Source organism: Sciurus vulgaris, assembly GCF_902686455.1.
Source record: "Sciurus vulgaris genome assembly, chromosome: 14".
NCBI classification, from domain to species: domain Eukaryota; kingdom Metazoa; phylum Chordata; class Mammalia; order Rodentia; family Sciuridae; genus Sciurus; species Sciurus vulgaris.
The window spans coordinates 12,348,064-12,363,255 of NC_136475.1; the positions used below are offsets into that span (position 1 = coordinate 12,348,064).

At 46.6% G+C, this 15,192-nt stretch overlaps 3 protein-coding genes across 22 annotated transcripts in view; 2 read left to right on the forward strand and 1 right to left on the reverse strand.

The window, feature by feature from the left end:
* Window positions 1-5,060, forward strand: part of NPAS2 (neuronal PAS domain protein 2) — a 154,238-nt gene extending 149,178 nt beyond the window's left edge. For all 9 annotated transcript variants that reach the window (XM_079111005.1, XM_079111009.1, XM_079111008.1 and 6 more), the window contains 2 exons: window positions 2,362-2,536; window positions 4,310-5,060. In XM_079111005.1, the coding sequence (XP_078967131.1) occupies window positions 2,362-2,536; window positions 4,310-4,486 (352 nt within the window). In that variant the 3' untranslated portion in view covers window positions 4,487-5,060. The remainder of the gene's footprint in view (window positions 1-2,361; window positions 2,537-4,309) is intronic.
* A 3,075-nt stretch (window positions 5,061-8,135) lies between these two features.
* On the forward strand, window positions 8,136-13,917 carry RPL31 (ribosomal protein L31). 2 transcript variants are annotated; one of them, XM_079111057.1, is made up of 5 exons: window positions 8,136-8,236; window positions 8,630-8,736; window positions 11,234-11,359; window positions 12,485-12,597; window positions 13,070-13,917. In XM_079111057.1, exons 2-5 carry the CDS (start codon window positions 8,630-8,632, stop codon window positions 13,099-13,101), a joined length of 378 nt encoding a protein of 125 aa, XP_078967183.1. In that variant the 5' UTR covers window positions 8,136-8,236; the 3' UTR covers window positions 13,102-13,917. The 2 variants fall into 2 exon arrangements, with proteins under 2 accessions (XP_078967183.1, XP_078967182.1); XM_079111056.1 differs by having other exon boundaries at window positions 12,485-12,622; window positions 12,663-13,143.
* Window positions 13,918-13,923: 6 nt separating this feature from the next.
* Window positions 13,924-15,192, reverse strand: part of TBC1D8 (TBC1 domain family member 8) — a 115,525-nt gene continuing 114,256 nt past the window's right edge. For all 11 annotated transcript variants that reach the window (XM_079111000.1, XM_079110999.1, XM_079110993.1 and 8 more), the window contains one exon: window positions 13,924-14,973. In XM_079111000.1, the coding sequence (XP_078967126.1) occupies window positions 14,518-14,973 (456 nt within the window). In that variant the 3' untranslated portion in view covers window positions 13,924-14,517. The remainder of the gene's footprint in view (window positions 14,974-15,192) is intronic.

A 15,192-nucleotide genomic window follows, 5' to 3' on the forward strand; every position in this document is an offset into this window, starting at 1 on the left:
GCAGCTGAGCATTTCTGGGGCTCAGGGACCCCTGTGTACATGATTTCACTTTATCCCAATAAAAATTCTACAGTGACCAGGCACAGTAGTGCATGCCTTAATTCCAGCAGCTGGGGAAGCTGAAGCAGGATCGAAGCCTCAGCCTCAGCAACTTAGCAAGGCCCTAAGCAACTCAGGGAGACCTTGTCTCTAAATGAAATACAAAAAAGGCCTGGGTGTGGCTCAGTGATTAAGCACCCCTGGGTTCAATCCCTGTTACAAAAATAAAAAATAAAAAAAATAACCAAAAAACAAACAAACAAAAAACCTCTATAACTCTATGATGTAGGGAACTTCCTTTTTTTTTCAATCAATGAAGAGACCTTACATAGGTCACATATTCAAAGACTCTACCATAGCCATGTGGCCTCCTGAATCTTCAAAGTGACCTTATTGGTCCTGCCTGGGGTCTCTCTTGGTATCTTCTACACCCTGAGACGTTCTGGCCCTCTGGCCGATCACAGGAGGGTGAAGAGGGACATGCATTCCACAGAAAGCCATCTTTCAAAGTTCCTTGTTCTGCTCTCAATTGAGCATGGGGGTCTGGTTTTGGTTTTAGATTTTGCCTGTTCTTCCTAAATCCAAATAAGCAGAAAGATACTTATTACATCACTTTCTAGAAATGCTTAAAATGCAGTGAATGAGCAAAAATACATTTTTTTTTTCTTCTGGTAAACTAATCTGCCATTTTCAGTCAAACCACTAATTTCTACCCATCTCCTCTACCACCCACTCCAGATATGACCTAAGGCACATTTTCCAAGGAGTGTCAGGATCCGCCTCCTGCACACTGAGGCCTCCCTGCAGAGCAACTTGGGAGCCCCCAAGCCCGTTACAAATGGTCCCAGACAGGGAAATGACCTCTCGAAGAAGAGAATGCAAAGTAGACTTCTCTTTGCAAACGTCTGTAACCTTCCAGAGCGTTCCTAAACGTCCTTTCTCTGCTCCTTGTTGGTGGACTATTATCATCGACACCTCTTTTTCTTATCATGGTAAATGTACATAATGAAACATTTACTATTTAAACCATTTTAAAATACATAACTCAGTGGCATTAAGTAGAGTCACGCTGTTGTGCAACCATCAGCCCTGTCACCAGGGCTTCTTCATCTTCCCAGCTGAACCCCTGCTCCTGTTAAGCAGTAACGCTCCATCCCTCTTACCTCTGCCCCTGGTAACCACATTCTTTCGGTCTCTGTGACTCTGACTCTTCCAAGTACCTCACACTGTATTTATCCTTTAGTGACTGACTTATTTCACTTAGCATAATGTCTTCCAGGGCCTTTTGTCTTGAAGCAAGTGTCAAAATTTCCTCCCTTGCCAGGCATGGTGGCACACGCCTGTAATCCCAGTGACTCAGGAGGCTGAGGCAGGAGGATCTCGAGTTCAAAGACAGCCTCAGCAAAAGCGAGGTGCTAAGCAACTCAGTGAGGCCCTATCTCTAAATAAAACACAAAAGAGGGCTGGGGGTGTGGCCGAGTACCCAAAAACACAAGAAAAAAATCTACTCCCTTGTTAAGGCTAATATTCCATTATATGCATGGAATATTATGAATACACATACATATATGTATTTTTATCCATTATCTATCTGTCAATGGACATTGGTTGCTTTTACCTTCTAACTATTGTGGATATTTGCATAGGTGTGAAAATACTTGTTCAAGTGCCCGCTTTCACTTGTTTTGAGTATACCCAGAATTGGAACTGCTCAGTCATAGAGTAATTCTATGTTTAGTGTTTTGAGGAACAACCAGACCATTTTCCACAGTGGCTGCACCATACATTTTGTATTCTCACCAACATGCACAAGAGTTCCAGTTTTGCCATATCCTTACCAACAAGGGTTATTTTCTGTTTTTTGTTTTTAATCTAATACCCATCGAAATGAGTGTGAAGTGGGTAGCTCCTTTTGGTTTGCTTTTCCCTATGGACAAGTGACATTCAACATCTTTTCATGTATCTGTTGGTCCTCTGTGTCCCTGCTTTGGAGAAATGTCTCAAGCCCTTGTCCATTGCTTTGATGGGGTTGTTGGGGTGGTGCTGGCCCAGTGGTGGTGGTCACGGTGGTGAAGATGGGCATCCATGAATCTCTGCATACTCTGAGTATCAGTCCCACATCAGATATGTGACTTGGTATACTTTCTCCCACCCGGGGGGCGGGGGTCCTTCCCTCTGCCGATACTGTGCTTGGAGGGACCAAGTTCTTGTCGAAGTCTAACTTCAACCGTTTTTCCTTGGGTTGCTCGTGCTTCTCAGTGCCATGTCCGTATCTCTTTCCGACAGGATCTCTTTTTCTCCTTCCCACATGAAACTAAATAGGTATGCACAGGGCCAGGCCGTGTTTCCAAATCCTGACTCGCACCCCACCGGCAGCAGCGCCTCGACCCCCATCCTGCTGATGGGGCAGCCAGTGCTCCAGCCCAGCTTCCCCACCTCCCAGCTGTCACCGCTGCAGCCGGCACAGGCCCAGCAGCAGCCGCCACACTACCTACAGGTGGGCACCAGGGCCCAACGGGGATGGTGTGGGTGTAGGGAGAGAATCCAACCTCCATATTCCACGTCGGAAGCGCTGTCTCCTGCCTTGCTTTGAAGGCTGTTTGTCCCTGGTACAAAAGCAAGTCCCACAAAGATTCATATTTGATTGCTTAAAGCTTCTAAAATGTATGTATGTGAAATATGAAAAATTAAGAATCAGCAATTATATCTCATATGGTTATATGGGAAAAGGGTCCATTTTTTAAAAAAATAATTTTGCATCTTGATATAGCCTTGTTTTTAGAGCAAAAGTCAGACATGAATGAGTATTTTCGTTGGACTTTTTAGTGCATGTATAAAGTCACGTACAAATACAAAATTAAGTCATTTAAAGATCCATCAAAATGCCTTATTAAGTAAAATAACATTGTGTGAAATCGGGGCTTTCCAGAAGAATATGGAGAAGGCATAAATTACCTCAAGCAAGTGTCGAACACACTGGGAGGAGTGCGGGTAGAAGAGGCTGGTTTGGGGCTCCAGCCTCCTCCCCATCATGAGCCAGGGGGTCTCCTTCTAGACAGCCCTCACCCTGCCCTGGGAGGGTTCCTTTCCCAGCAAGGACGGCCTACACTTCCTTGCTTGGCATCTTCAAAGCCAGAGGACCACGGTGCCGTGGCCGGACCATCTTGAGGACCATGAGACAAAGATGAAGAGAGTTGTCCTTAAAGGTCTGGAATGTCATTTAATTCCAAAGCCGCTAAACCATGTGTGGGGTGATTTTCAAATCTCTCTGACCCCACACATAGATCTGGCTTTGCGGATCTTTTCAGTTCTTGGGATGCAGAAATGATTCTGGGTAGGAAACAACCCGGTGAGAAGGCAGTGGGGGAGGGGAGTGGGAAAGGTCCCCATGTATTTCCTCAGCAGGAGCAGCAAGTGTTCCCAGGCACCTGTTGGGTGCAAGCTACAGAGTAAAGATGCAAAGAGCTCCTTGGTTTGCTGGCTGCCCTTAGGACTTGGAAGCCCTTGGGACCTCAGAGCTCACGTGGGGAAGTGCATCAGCACAGGGTGCGGGCAGGCTCTGGATGAGGGCAGAGTGGGAACGCTGGGGCAGGGGACCCTTCCTGCAGCTAGGGACTTGGGCGGGGGATACTGTGAGGCCTCTGCTGCAGAACCTGGCACACCCAGGAAACCGTCAAGAGGTAGATGAAGGAGTTAAAGAACTGTGCTCTGGCTACCCAGGCCAGCACAAACACTAGACAGGTGTGCTGGGTAGGGAGACAGCTCTGGGCTACTTGGAGAAGTACATTCATTGGGAGGGACGAGTGGGAAATAAGACTGAAGCTTGCCAAGTCAGTTTGACCTGTTGAAGCTTCTGGACTTTTCAATTCATGCTGTTCCTATTGGATGCTGGCGAATGGCAGCTTTAGGCGTCATCAGGGAACAGGGCCCAGCAGTGCAAAGCCTGTAGACATAGTGGGTACCGATTCTTCCACTTCAACTGTCTGCATGTGGCCTCAGGTTGCATCTCCAAAAAACATACAGGCCACATGACCATGTGTGCACAGTGTAGGAAATCGTTCTGGGCGGCCTGGCCTCCAGCGTTGGTGGAGCTTGGCTTCAGAAAGGTTGCTCTGACTCCACTCTGGGAAGGGAAGTCCCTAGTCTGATGACATCTGCAGCCCAGATCCCTTCTCACCACCTCATTCCCCAGGGGTCATGCAACGGCAGCTGGGGGCCCACAAACCACAGAACGGCTCAGGAGCCCTCTCTCTCTCCTTTCCCGGCACAGGCATCGACCTCTTTGCACAGTGAGCAGCCGGACTCGCTACTGCTCTCCACCTACTCCCAACAGCCCGGGACCCTGGGCTACACCCCGCCGCCGCCCGCGCAGCCCCAGCCCGCGCGCCCGCCCCGCAGGGTCAGCCGGCTGTCCGAGTCGTCAGGCCTCCAGCAGCCGCCCCGGTAGTGCCCTGGCACCGGGGTCGGGACGCAATCAGCTTTAACCAATGGACGAGGGGGCGGCCACAGGAGGTGGGGAGGGGTTCGAGCTAAACCCTCGGCTTGCGTGCACCCAGCATACATTTCAGAATTCCTGGATGGTAACCATCCCTGGAGCGCCACGGCTGGCACGGTGGAACACAGATCGGGAATGCCGGCCATGCTCCCTTGCCGACAGGGTTCGGGGCGCCCTCTACAGCCATACCGGCCGGGAGCCGAATGCTCGGGGGAGGAGGAATCGAAATCCAGTTTACCCGCGGAGATGGCGCTCCTTGCTGCATCCCCGCAGCGCGCACCCCGGTCCACCCAGGCCCAAGCTGGCCTTCACTCTCTTGATCATCTTTCCTTTGCATTGGAGAAGGACTGGGTCAGAGATCTGTTGGGGAGAGAGAGAGAAAGAGATTATTTTTCATTATTTTTAAATGGTGGTTTTTATTTTCATTTGCACAGTTGCACAGAGGAAATAACTGAGGCACTTTCTGTTTAAAAAAAATAATAATAAGGTCTCATGACTTCATTTGGAGACCATAGTAACAAAAACAGCCCACCAATCAGCGAAGCTGATTGCTATTAACCAAGCTGCAGATGCACACCCTCTGCCTAAACCCTAATGCAAGGAGGCTTCACCCCTGCCCTACTGGGGGTGATCCCCCACCCAGACATGACACTGGATTGTTTCCTGTTTACTTCCTCGATTGCAACTATAAAAGTAGACTCAAAGCGAAGCACAATTTTGCAGCTGATGTTCCAGAATTCTGTAGAGAACTCTAAGACTAGGAGGGAAGAGGTTTCATAAGCCAAGCAGCCTGGGGGGCTGCAGTCTCCGGAAAACCCCACCACGTGCTGGCCCTTAGTGAGAATGCTGCATCTTCCTACATATCTTTCATGATAATTCTGAGGATTGGATTTTCCTTTTCAAAATGCACTTTGCTTTTTTTGTATGTTTTGTTATGTTGAGATGTTTCTAAAGAAAAGATTTTATGTAATTATCAGATGAGTGTAGTGAATTGTACAGCTGTTGTAATAATTACCTATTTCTATATAAAATAAAATTGTACGAATTATGTGTAAATTATTTTGTATCTGAGACGCCAGTTCCTTCCCCAAATATAAAAAGTATAAAAGTTTTCTTGTGTTTTTCTGTGAGTGGAACATTTTGTAATAAATTAACAAATTTGTACAATTTCCTCTGTCCCTTTTTGTACATCCACACCTATACATCCTTTCCCCTGGAAGCTTTTGATTTTTCAAGATATTTCAAGGGTAATCAAAGATTTGGAAATGGTGTGTGCTGGCTTTCCATTGCTATGACAAAATACCTGAGATAATCAACTTTAAAAGAGGAAAAGTTTATTTTGGTTCATGATTTCAGAGGTGTTAGTTTATGTCTCTTGGTCCTGTTGCTTTGGGCCTGTGGCAGCATAATACATTAGGGCAGAAGTACATGGCAGAGGACACTTGTTCAACTCACAGTGGATGGGAAGCAGGGATGGGGGAGGGGGAGGGGCCTAATATCCCCTCAAGGGCACTCCCTCAATGACCTAACTTCCTCCCAATAGGTCCCACCTCCTAAAGGTCCCACCACCTCCTAATAGCGCCATGGCCCGGGATCAAACCCACATGAGCCTTTGGGGGACATTCAAGATCCAAAGTGATACAATAAGTCAGGTAATGGCATTAAGTTTTGCGAGCTGCACTATGTGCCAAAAAATGTGTGCCAAAAAAAATCATGGTTCATGGTAGAAATGATAACAAAATGAAAACAAAATGTTACTGGAAAAATCCAGCGTCAGATGCGGAGAATCTGTGGGAGATGACCAAGACATTCTTCTCCCAAGTGATCATGCGCTGCCTGTAATTAAACTCACCCAGGCTGGAGTTCTACGGAGTCTCACTGCCAACACTTCATTACCAGTCACGCAGCAGGGTGGGGGAGTCTGTGTGCAAGATGTGGGCACACACTTGCCACTGGTGGGGTGGGAGTGAGAGCTGCAGTATACCCACGGGTCCTGGCAGCCCCTCCCGGGGCTCCTCACACTAACATGGGGTCCTCTGGGGCACTGAACCACTTGCAGGGGCGGGGGGGGGGATCTCCTTTCCTGAAAGCACTGGCCTGGGAGTGTGGAGTTTGGTTCACTGTTGCTCTATGCTTCTACCCTGTCTGTAAAGCCGAGAAAGTTCTCAGCTCTATGCCTAGGATCAGTTGTGGATGGCATCAGTCCCACAATTACACTGTTCCTGAGGAAAAGGGTAAGTCAAATTGCTTTGCTTGTGCTCAGAACGTTACTCTTTGAAGGAACCAGAAATGAACACCGTTTAAAAAAAAAAAATCCGTGAAACTGGAATATTTTTTAATTTAATGTTTTGTAAATTCAAAGAGAGATCTGATTTTTTCTGTAAAAAAGTATATCTTATTTGTATTTGCATTTTAACTGGCTGTCAGAGTCCTTACTTCTAAATAGAACAAGATTTTTAATGAACACAGGGTATTATGGCCCTAGAATTTTCTAACCAGAAGCCATTAAAAGAGGGTGGAGAAGAGGGTGGAGTCCGCCACACTACTAATTGAAGTTAGCTCTGCCTAAAACTTAACATGTTTAGAATTTGGATAAACTCAGAAAACTCATTGTGTAATCTTTCTCTAAACCCACACATATCATGGGAAGTTTAATCCCTAAGCTTCTGATTCACTAAATTTTGCTCATTAAAAGGCTGTTTTGCAACCCTGTCCTATTTCCAGAAAAACCATGACCTTTCTATTTGGAAAACTATACAGTCTTGGCTCAAGAGACATGACTGAAGAATGAACTCTGTAGTCCACCAAGTTTTGGATATTTTAAACTAACTCAATTAAAATGTAGCATCTTCTGTGTCCAGTAACAACTAAAGTTCATTAAATTAATTTTAAAGTTTTGTTTATACAAGCAACATGTTGAATGGGTCAACTGTTAGGTTGTTCTAAGCCACGATATTTCACACACTTGCCTAAATTGTGCTGGAAAAATTTGAGTGTTTTGTTACAACATCACTTTCGATTTCCTCATCATGTTATGTAGGTGCAGCCTGAAGGTCTCAAAGTCAGCTGTTAATATCCCAGAGAAATAAATAGTCTGAATTCTCCAGAGAAATGCCATTTGTGGCTTTCTGGACACAATTTCTCATGAACTTCCTACTATACCAAGAATTCTGTTTGGGAGGAAAAAAGCTCATTGGAAACACAAGAATTTTTCTTGTAGGCTTTTTACTTAACCACTCGTAGGCAGTCATCCCGGGGACTGCCAGCCAGGTACAGCGCCAACACAGGTGCAGTAAATGTTGGTGGAATGAATGGGAAAAACAAAAGCCGACCTCTCCCTGGCCCTGCAGCCAGCCACCTGTGGGCCTTGCACTGGACTTCCTGGGAAAACAGAAAATGGGAACAAGACCCGCCCCCCGCACGCTTGCAAGAGGCCAGGTGGAAGCCGCCGGCGGAAGCCTCCGTGAAAAGCGCCCAATAAGGTTCAGAGCCGGTCTGCGCAGCCGCGCCCGCCTAGGCCCCGCCCCCGAAACTCCACGCGGCTGCCCCGGCGCGCCTCGTTTACGTCACAGCCTCGCCTCTCCCCTTCCCTAGCCACACCTCCTGTCCCCGCCTCTAGGCGACCCGGAAGTTGTACTTGCGACCGCAGCTTTCCTTCCCACAATCCCTCGCGCCCTTCCTTTCCAACTTGAGCCGGGCAGAGTGAGTATGGGTGTTGAGCTCCGGACTTTGGGAATCCGGCTCCATCAGCCCCCGAGATTGTGCTGGCGATCACGGCGGGATCTCGCCGGAGTTGGCTCGGGCTCCGGTTCCTGGGAGATGGGAATCGGCTCCGTGTTAAAGGGCTCTCGGGGCCTGGGAGGGAGAGGGGCAGGTTTGGGAGAGCCCGGGCCCCTGGGGCTTCCGGGTCGAGGACATCGGAGGGACGCTCAAGCATACGCTGCAGGGCGGCCAGCCTGGCCTGGCTCAAATATGGACCACAGGGACCTACCCAGCCGGGGTTTTCGCACCCGGCAGGGGACGCCAAGCCGGGAGGGAGGACTTGACTTGGGCTTCCCCACTGAGTTTTCTGTAAGTCTCCCTGCCTGTATTTAGATGGCTCCCGCAAAGAAGGGTGGCGAGAAGAAAAAGGGCCGCTCTGCCATCAATGAGGTCGTGACCCGGGAATACACCATCAACATTCACAAGCGCATCCATGGAGTGTGAGTATCCCTGCGGCCCGTCTGGGACTGGCCAGCTGCCCTCACGCGCCTAGTGGTTATTCTCCTAGAACTGCCGAGTCTTTTGAAGACCAAGTGCCCTTGAAATGCGTAATGCCCAAAATCTGTGTTGCTTGTACCCTACTGAAGGCCTGCAGGGTTTCAAGTGTACTGCCCTGAGGTTAGTGACTGCCAACGTGGGACTGAGGGATTGATACTTAGGGAGAGAAGGTTTTAGAAAACTGGTGGTGATAAATGAGATCATAGTTATACTCGGTGCTTGTTTCTGAATTGAATTCCAACAGGCCAAAAGGTCAGAGTGGATGAGGGAAAGCAAGCAGTATCTGAATACCGCAGGAAAATTAACCAGTTAATTAAGAAACGCTTTGTCCGGCCCTGAATGTGAAATAGGATTTTTGTTTGTTCTCTGACCCATCACTGATAGAGTTGTAATGCTAGAAGTGTAAATACTAGAGATAAGAATGTATGGATATTGGCAGTGTATGGTGAAGACCCACGGGTGTTTTGAATTTATGGTATGCAATTAGGATGAGTTCAGGTGTTCAGTTGTTCTTCTGCAATTTAGTTTTTCATTCTAGGGCTTGGTAAGGTTTCCCCTTTTTTGCCTGTGGTGCTAACTGATGACAGTGGACACCAAATGTCTTGTTGCTTGAGGTTTAATAGCAAGATGTTACACGTGGTGAAATAACTATTCAGTCACCGATCTGTGGAGTGGGATTTTTTTGCCCTTGAGGGGACAGTCTCTTAAGACAGAATATTGCCAGAGATGTAACCGTGTTTGTATTTGGTCTGACATCGCAGCCAAGTGGTGACTTGTCAGCCAGAGAGCATTATGTGTGTTGTCTTATTTGGGGTCTCAGATGGTTTCTGGGTGTAAAATCCGGTGTCCTTTGTGTGTTGCTGTTGACTGAATCGCCTCCAAGTTGAAGCACATCAGGCACTTGGATTATCAAAGTACTGTACTAGGTGTGCAGATAGGCAGGGAACCAAAGACACTGCCTTCCTCCTAGTGAAAGGCAGGCAACAAGTATTTCGAATCTTGAGGTGCTAGAAACAGAAGTGGCAAGTGGCCTGGGGGTGTGTTTCCAGCACACAAATGCCAGACTCCACAGTCCTGTTTGCCTTCCTCCCTCCCAAGGTGCCTCTCCATCTCCACACAGCCCTCTTGATGTTGAGGTGTGCCAGGATGGAGTTTTTTCTGTCCATACTTGGTAATAAGCAGTCTTACAAACTTCAGACATCCAACTGCTCTTTGACATCTCTGCTTAAGTAAATATGCACCTCAAACTTTAGAGGGGCCAAGCCAGACTCCTGGTGTCCTCTGTACCACAACCCATTCCTCTCTGACCTTCCCTATTTGATTCGTTGGCAGTACACCAGATCCTGTGGACTCAACCTTCTGAATACATTCAGTTCTTAACCTACTAAGCAGCTTTGAGAGCTCTCTCTTCCTGGTTCCCTCCCCCTCCCCCAGACATGCTGTATTCTCAGGTCATGTGTTCGATTCCTATCTTAGGTGAGGAACCACAGTGCTTACTATGTTCCCACATTAGCTGGCCCACTTGTTTTCTTAATCATGCCAGACATGTTCATGTTTAAAAATAGTGGTTTTGCTTTATTTTTACCCCGCCCAGGTAGCTAATTATCTTCAGATCTTGAGTGCAGGGTACCCTTCCCTAAGCCTCCATCTCTTCTTCCTGGTCTTTCTCTGTAGCGCTTGATTCTGTCTGATGCACCTCATGGTCACTTAATAAGCTACATGAAAAACTGGGGTTTTGTCTGTTCTGCTGACCTCTTATTCTGGCACTCTTTATTTCTGAATAAGTAAATGAAGTGAACTTGTTTGGGCTCTAAAAATGGTAAGGAGGCTGGTGAGCTCAGCAAAGAACCTTGGCTGTGGGCACCTTTAGGATGCTTGGTCTCTGCCTTGCCAGGTGTGGCCTCTGCTTGTGTGAATGATCAGCCTTTTCAGGCTGTGTGAAGTTCTAGGCTTTTGCGTTTCTTATTTTAACTGAAAACTTAAAATCCAAACAAGTCTGTGCCTTCATTGTTAATGAAGGCTCATTAGTACTAAACTCAGTTTGGGATGGTGGGAAATTGGTGGACACAGTTTGTGCCTTGGAATTAGCCTGACACATACCTCGAGTTCCACAGATAGGATTGATTTTTGTCGTCAAACTTCTTAAATCTATCCACATTTCAAGCCCTTGCCCTGTAAGTATAGGCTAAGTTACTAGCACTGAGTGATGTGCTCCAAAAGCATGCTCTTAGTATTTTGGTCCTAGGACACAAGGTGTACATAGAAGTAGCAGATCTTGTCCAAGGATTGGTGCCAGTTGCTGGGCACTGCATCCTGGTGGGAAAAGGGTGTTCCTGCCTAGCTTAAGGTTTTTGTTTTATGAGAATAGGACTTGCCATGTGTGTACTTTACATACTTTAACATGCATTTTTAATTTGTTCACTTATATTTGAATCCTAGGGGCTTCAAGAAGCGTGCTCCGCGGGCACTCAAAGAGATCCGGAAATTTGCCATGAAGGAGATGGGAACTCCAGATGTGCGCATCGATACCAGGCTCAACAAAGCTGTCTGGGCCAAAGGAATAAGGTACTGAAATTGTTGTTAGAAAGTGACAGCAGCTTGTCCAACTCAATCTTCCACGGTTCCTGCGAGTTCCATAGTTTGGTCATTATGTGGAAATATAAAGAAAATACTGTGACAGTGGCTCATAGGATGAGCTGGCATCTTTACCATGGCTGTGAACTGAGACCTGAGTGAAGAGGGCAGCACTTTTGGCGGGGAAGGGTGTTGCATGGAGAGCAGACTCAGCCTCTGGTGGGGCGGGGGTGGAAGGGGGTGGAGCAAGCGCCTCAAAGCCCTTGGTGAAGGACACCGGTGGGGCCCTGTAGCCTCTAGACACCAGGCAGGCCCAATGTGACAGCAGTGGTCTTGACTTGGGGCATTTTTACCAACCCTTAGGGGAGGTGCTGTTCTCACTGGGTTGATAACAGGCCTGGGGCTCTGCAGATACCCAGAATGCATAGGACAGTTCCCACTAAGGCTTACCTGGTCCAAATGTTAATGCCGAGGTTGGGAGTTGGGGAGCAGAAGGGTGTTGGTATGGTAAGGACATAAGGTACCAAAGTAGAAGCAGGGACCTTGCTAGAAAAATGACCAATGTGTGTGTAGATTGGGTGGTTCTGGTGTGGGGGATGTTCTGCATGTGGGTGGTATTTCAACTCCGTGATTGGATGGGATGGCTGAGATGGGGCACCGGGGTGGGGTGGAGAGGTGTCTGACCATGAGGTGCAGTGCTTCCTTGAGACGATGGAGTGGTCACTGGCTACACTGCAGCCTGAGGCCTGGGGTAACACCTGGCACATCCTAAATTGTGGGAAGGAGATAAATCAGCTATGCTGCTGGCGAGAGAGAAATGGGATAGGATAATATTTAACAAAATTCTTAATGTTGGTTAGTAGAAGCAAAAGATGGCATTTGGGTCCCTATTTTTGCTTATGAGCAATTGGTGAACATCAGTGTTGCTGTCTTAACACATTTTAGTAGACACGCGTCCTGTGATGGCAGCATTTTATGTCCGCCTTGACATATTTACCAGGGACATGGTGGCTGGTTGATGAGGACAACATTAGAAGCAAGGAGGGGTTGTGAGAATGTGGGTGGTGGCTGTTTCTGAAAGGAGGCGTTGACTCTAACAACAGATTTGTTTATTAGGAATGTCCCTTATCGTATTCGTGTGCGATTGTCCAGAAAACGTAATGAGGATGAAGATTCGCCCAACAAACTTTATACTTTGGTAACCTACGTCCCTGTTACCACGTTCAAAAGTAAGTTTCACTCCACCCCAAAAACTGTTTAGATGACTTTAGGAAAATGTCCTCAGACCTTTCTTTTTGATACTAGAGATTGAAGCCCAGAGGTGCTTTACCACTGTGCTACATTCCAGCCTTTTTTGAGACAGGTTCTTGTAAGTTGCTTAGGCTGCCTCAGACTTAGGATCCCCTGCCTCAGTCTCCTGAGCCACTGGGATTATAGGCATGAGCCATGTGCAGCTCTTCATCGTTTTTTTTTTTTAACCTGCATTCATCTCTTCAGATGTTTCCTGTGCCTTGAGACTTTCCAACAGGAGTATGAGTCACAGGCATGATTTCACTTGAAATACAAAACTGGTATCTTGGTTATAAAAAGCAACGAAAAATGAAATAGAACTATTTATCCAGTTATTTCTAGAAAAGGTTTTTGGTGTGTTCAAATATAAAATGAATATGGACGTTGACTGTCCTATCACTTCTTTTGCAGATCTACAGACAGTCAATGTGGATGAGAACTAACTGCTGATTGTCCAATAAAGTCATAAAATCATGTTTTGGTTTTCCTTGTCTAATGTGTCGTGTGGGTACAGGATCATCTGGAGAGTTCCTCCTCAATTCTACTGCCTGCCTCGCTCCTGGAGTCTATTTGGACAGGTCTAAGGGGTTTTGACCACTGCTGTAGGTTGTTAGGGAGTTGGAGGTAGGTTAATGTTTTTACTTGCATGTTTCATTAATTCTAAGATTTTTCCAGAAAGCAGCGTGTAGAATGTAGTTGCCATTGGCCGCTTTTCACATTTTAAGGTAGTGAACCTCTGTAGCATCTTAGATTTAATGAAAAAAATGGCAGCATGTCTTTAAGCTGCTATCTTTGTTGAATATACTTAACCTTATAGATTTTTTCAGAGGGGTGCTACTGGAGACAACCTAGGCCTCGTGTGCTAATAAGCACACTGCCGCTAAGCTATACCCTCCCCCCAATCATTGATATTGGATGAGGTAATCAGGTTAACCTAGAGGCACAAACATTTCAACTCGCTTACAATTTTCGCTTATTTTTAGTCCCAATTAAGTAGAGCTAAGATTCAGAAGTAGATTGAAGTTAAGATAAAAATTTTTTAAAATTCAGTCTTCAGCAAGGTGTTGTAGGGATTCGGTTAAATTAGTATGTGCACCGCTGATTTAAGTGCTGCCTCAGAGGTCTACCCAAAGCAGGGGTGGGATTGTGGACTGTCTGCAGGGTATTGCGCCAGTTTCTGAGAACACAGATGGGTAGGGGAGACTCTAGCTTGTCCATCCACTGGTATGACCATCCAACTTAGTATAAGTTAAAAGAAAGACGGAGGCAATACAAAAAGGATTCTTATTAAAAACTTGGAGGTCCACGTTGAAAGCATGGTTTGTACACGACATTTTTGGGAGGACATAGAAAGTGAATACAACCAAATATATTAAAATGGTTTCAATTACCAGCATTGAAACAAAATTAGTGCAAAAAAAGCCAAATACAATTGCACAGACAGTGGCTCTGAGATCTTGAACGTGAACTTGACTGGTTACCTCTCATTCTAAGTGATAAATGAGAGCTTATTGTCCCTTGTTTAGTATGACATCTGATCAAAGAGTAAAATAACAGCATTGTGGCAGGAACAGCCATTTCAACAAATCTGATGGAAGTGGAATTGCAAGTCAGCGTCGAGGGAACAGATGGGCACCCTGTACCACTGACTGCAACAGATGATCCCCAAATCAAACATGCTTCAGAGTTGCGTCGATTCTGGTAGCCACTGTCAGGCTGCTCTTTGAGATACCCAGCTTATAAACTGTACTCAAACTGAATTAGACTGACATCTGGGTTTGTGGTTTGATGACCCGAGAAGGTCTGCCCGCCCGTGCTTTGGTATAGCAGATCCAGTGTGCCCCACAGCAAACTTCCTGCTACAGGTTGCTCAGCTTGAGTTCAGGCTGTGATTGGTGGTTCATTTCAGAAGTTTTGAGACTGTACTGATTGATCTTGGCATTTTCAAGTTTGGATTTAATGTCCAGTGGCTTTTCAAAAAAGTTCACTAATGACTGTTCAGTAAGAAGTGATGCTAAAATATGTTCAAGAGAGACAGTCCAGTCCCCTTCTGCTGACTCAGGAAATGCCCGGGAGTCCTGGGGTGTCTTCCCAGGGTCCACAAAAACAGAGTCCTGCTCTAGAGAAGGAGCTGAACCCTGCAGCTCCTCGCCACACTCCTGGGAGCAGCTTCCTGAGCTGCTGCTTCGCTGGCCCACCTCCCCGATCTGCAGCAGCAGAGTGGTCACTGTGGCAATGGCTTGATACAGATCGTTTTCTTCTGGATCTTCATGGAACATACTGTACAAAGTTTTACAGAACTGGATGAATTCTCTCTGAAATTAGAAAAAAAAAGTCCATGTATAGCAGCATAAGCAGGATGGAAATCTAATGAATTGTTAACTTTTTTCTGAAGAAGTAGAACATACGGTAGTCTGCCCCCTTCCGCTTGGAAGCCTGAGTCAGTTTCCACACACCTGGACATGCTATTGGTATGTGTATAGTAACTGTTCACAAGAAGTGTCCCTAGAGTACGCACACAGCCTTCAGTTCAG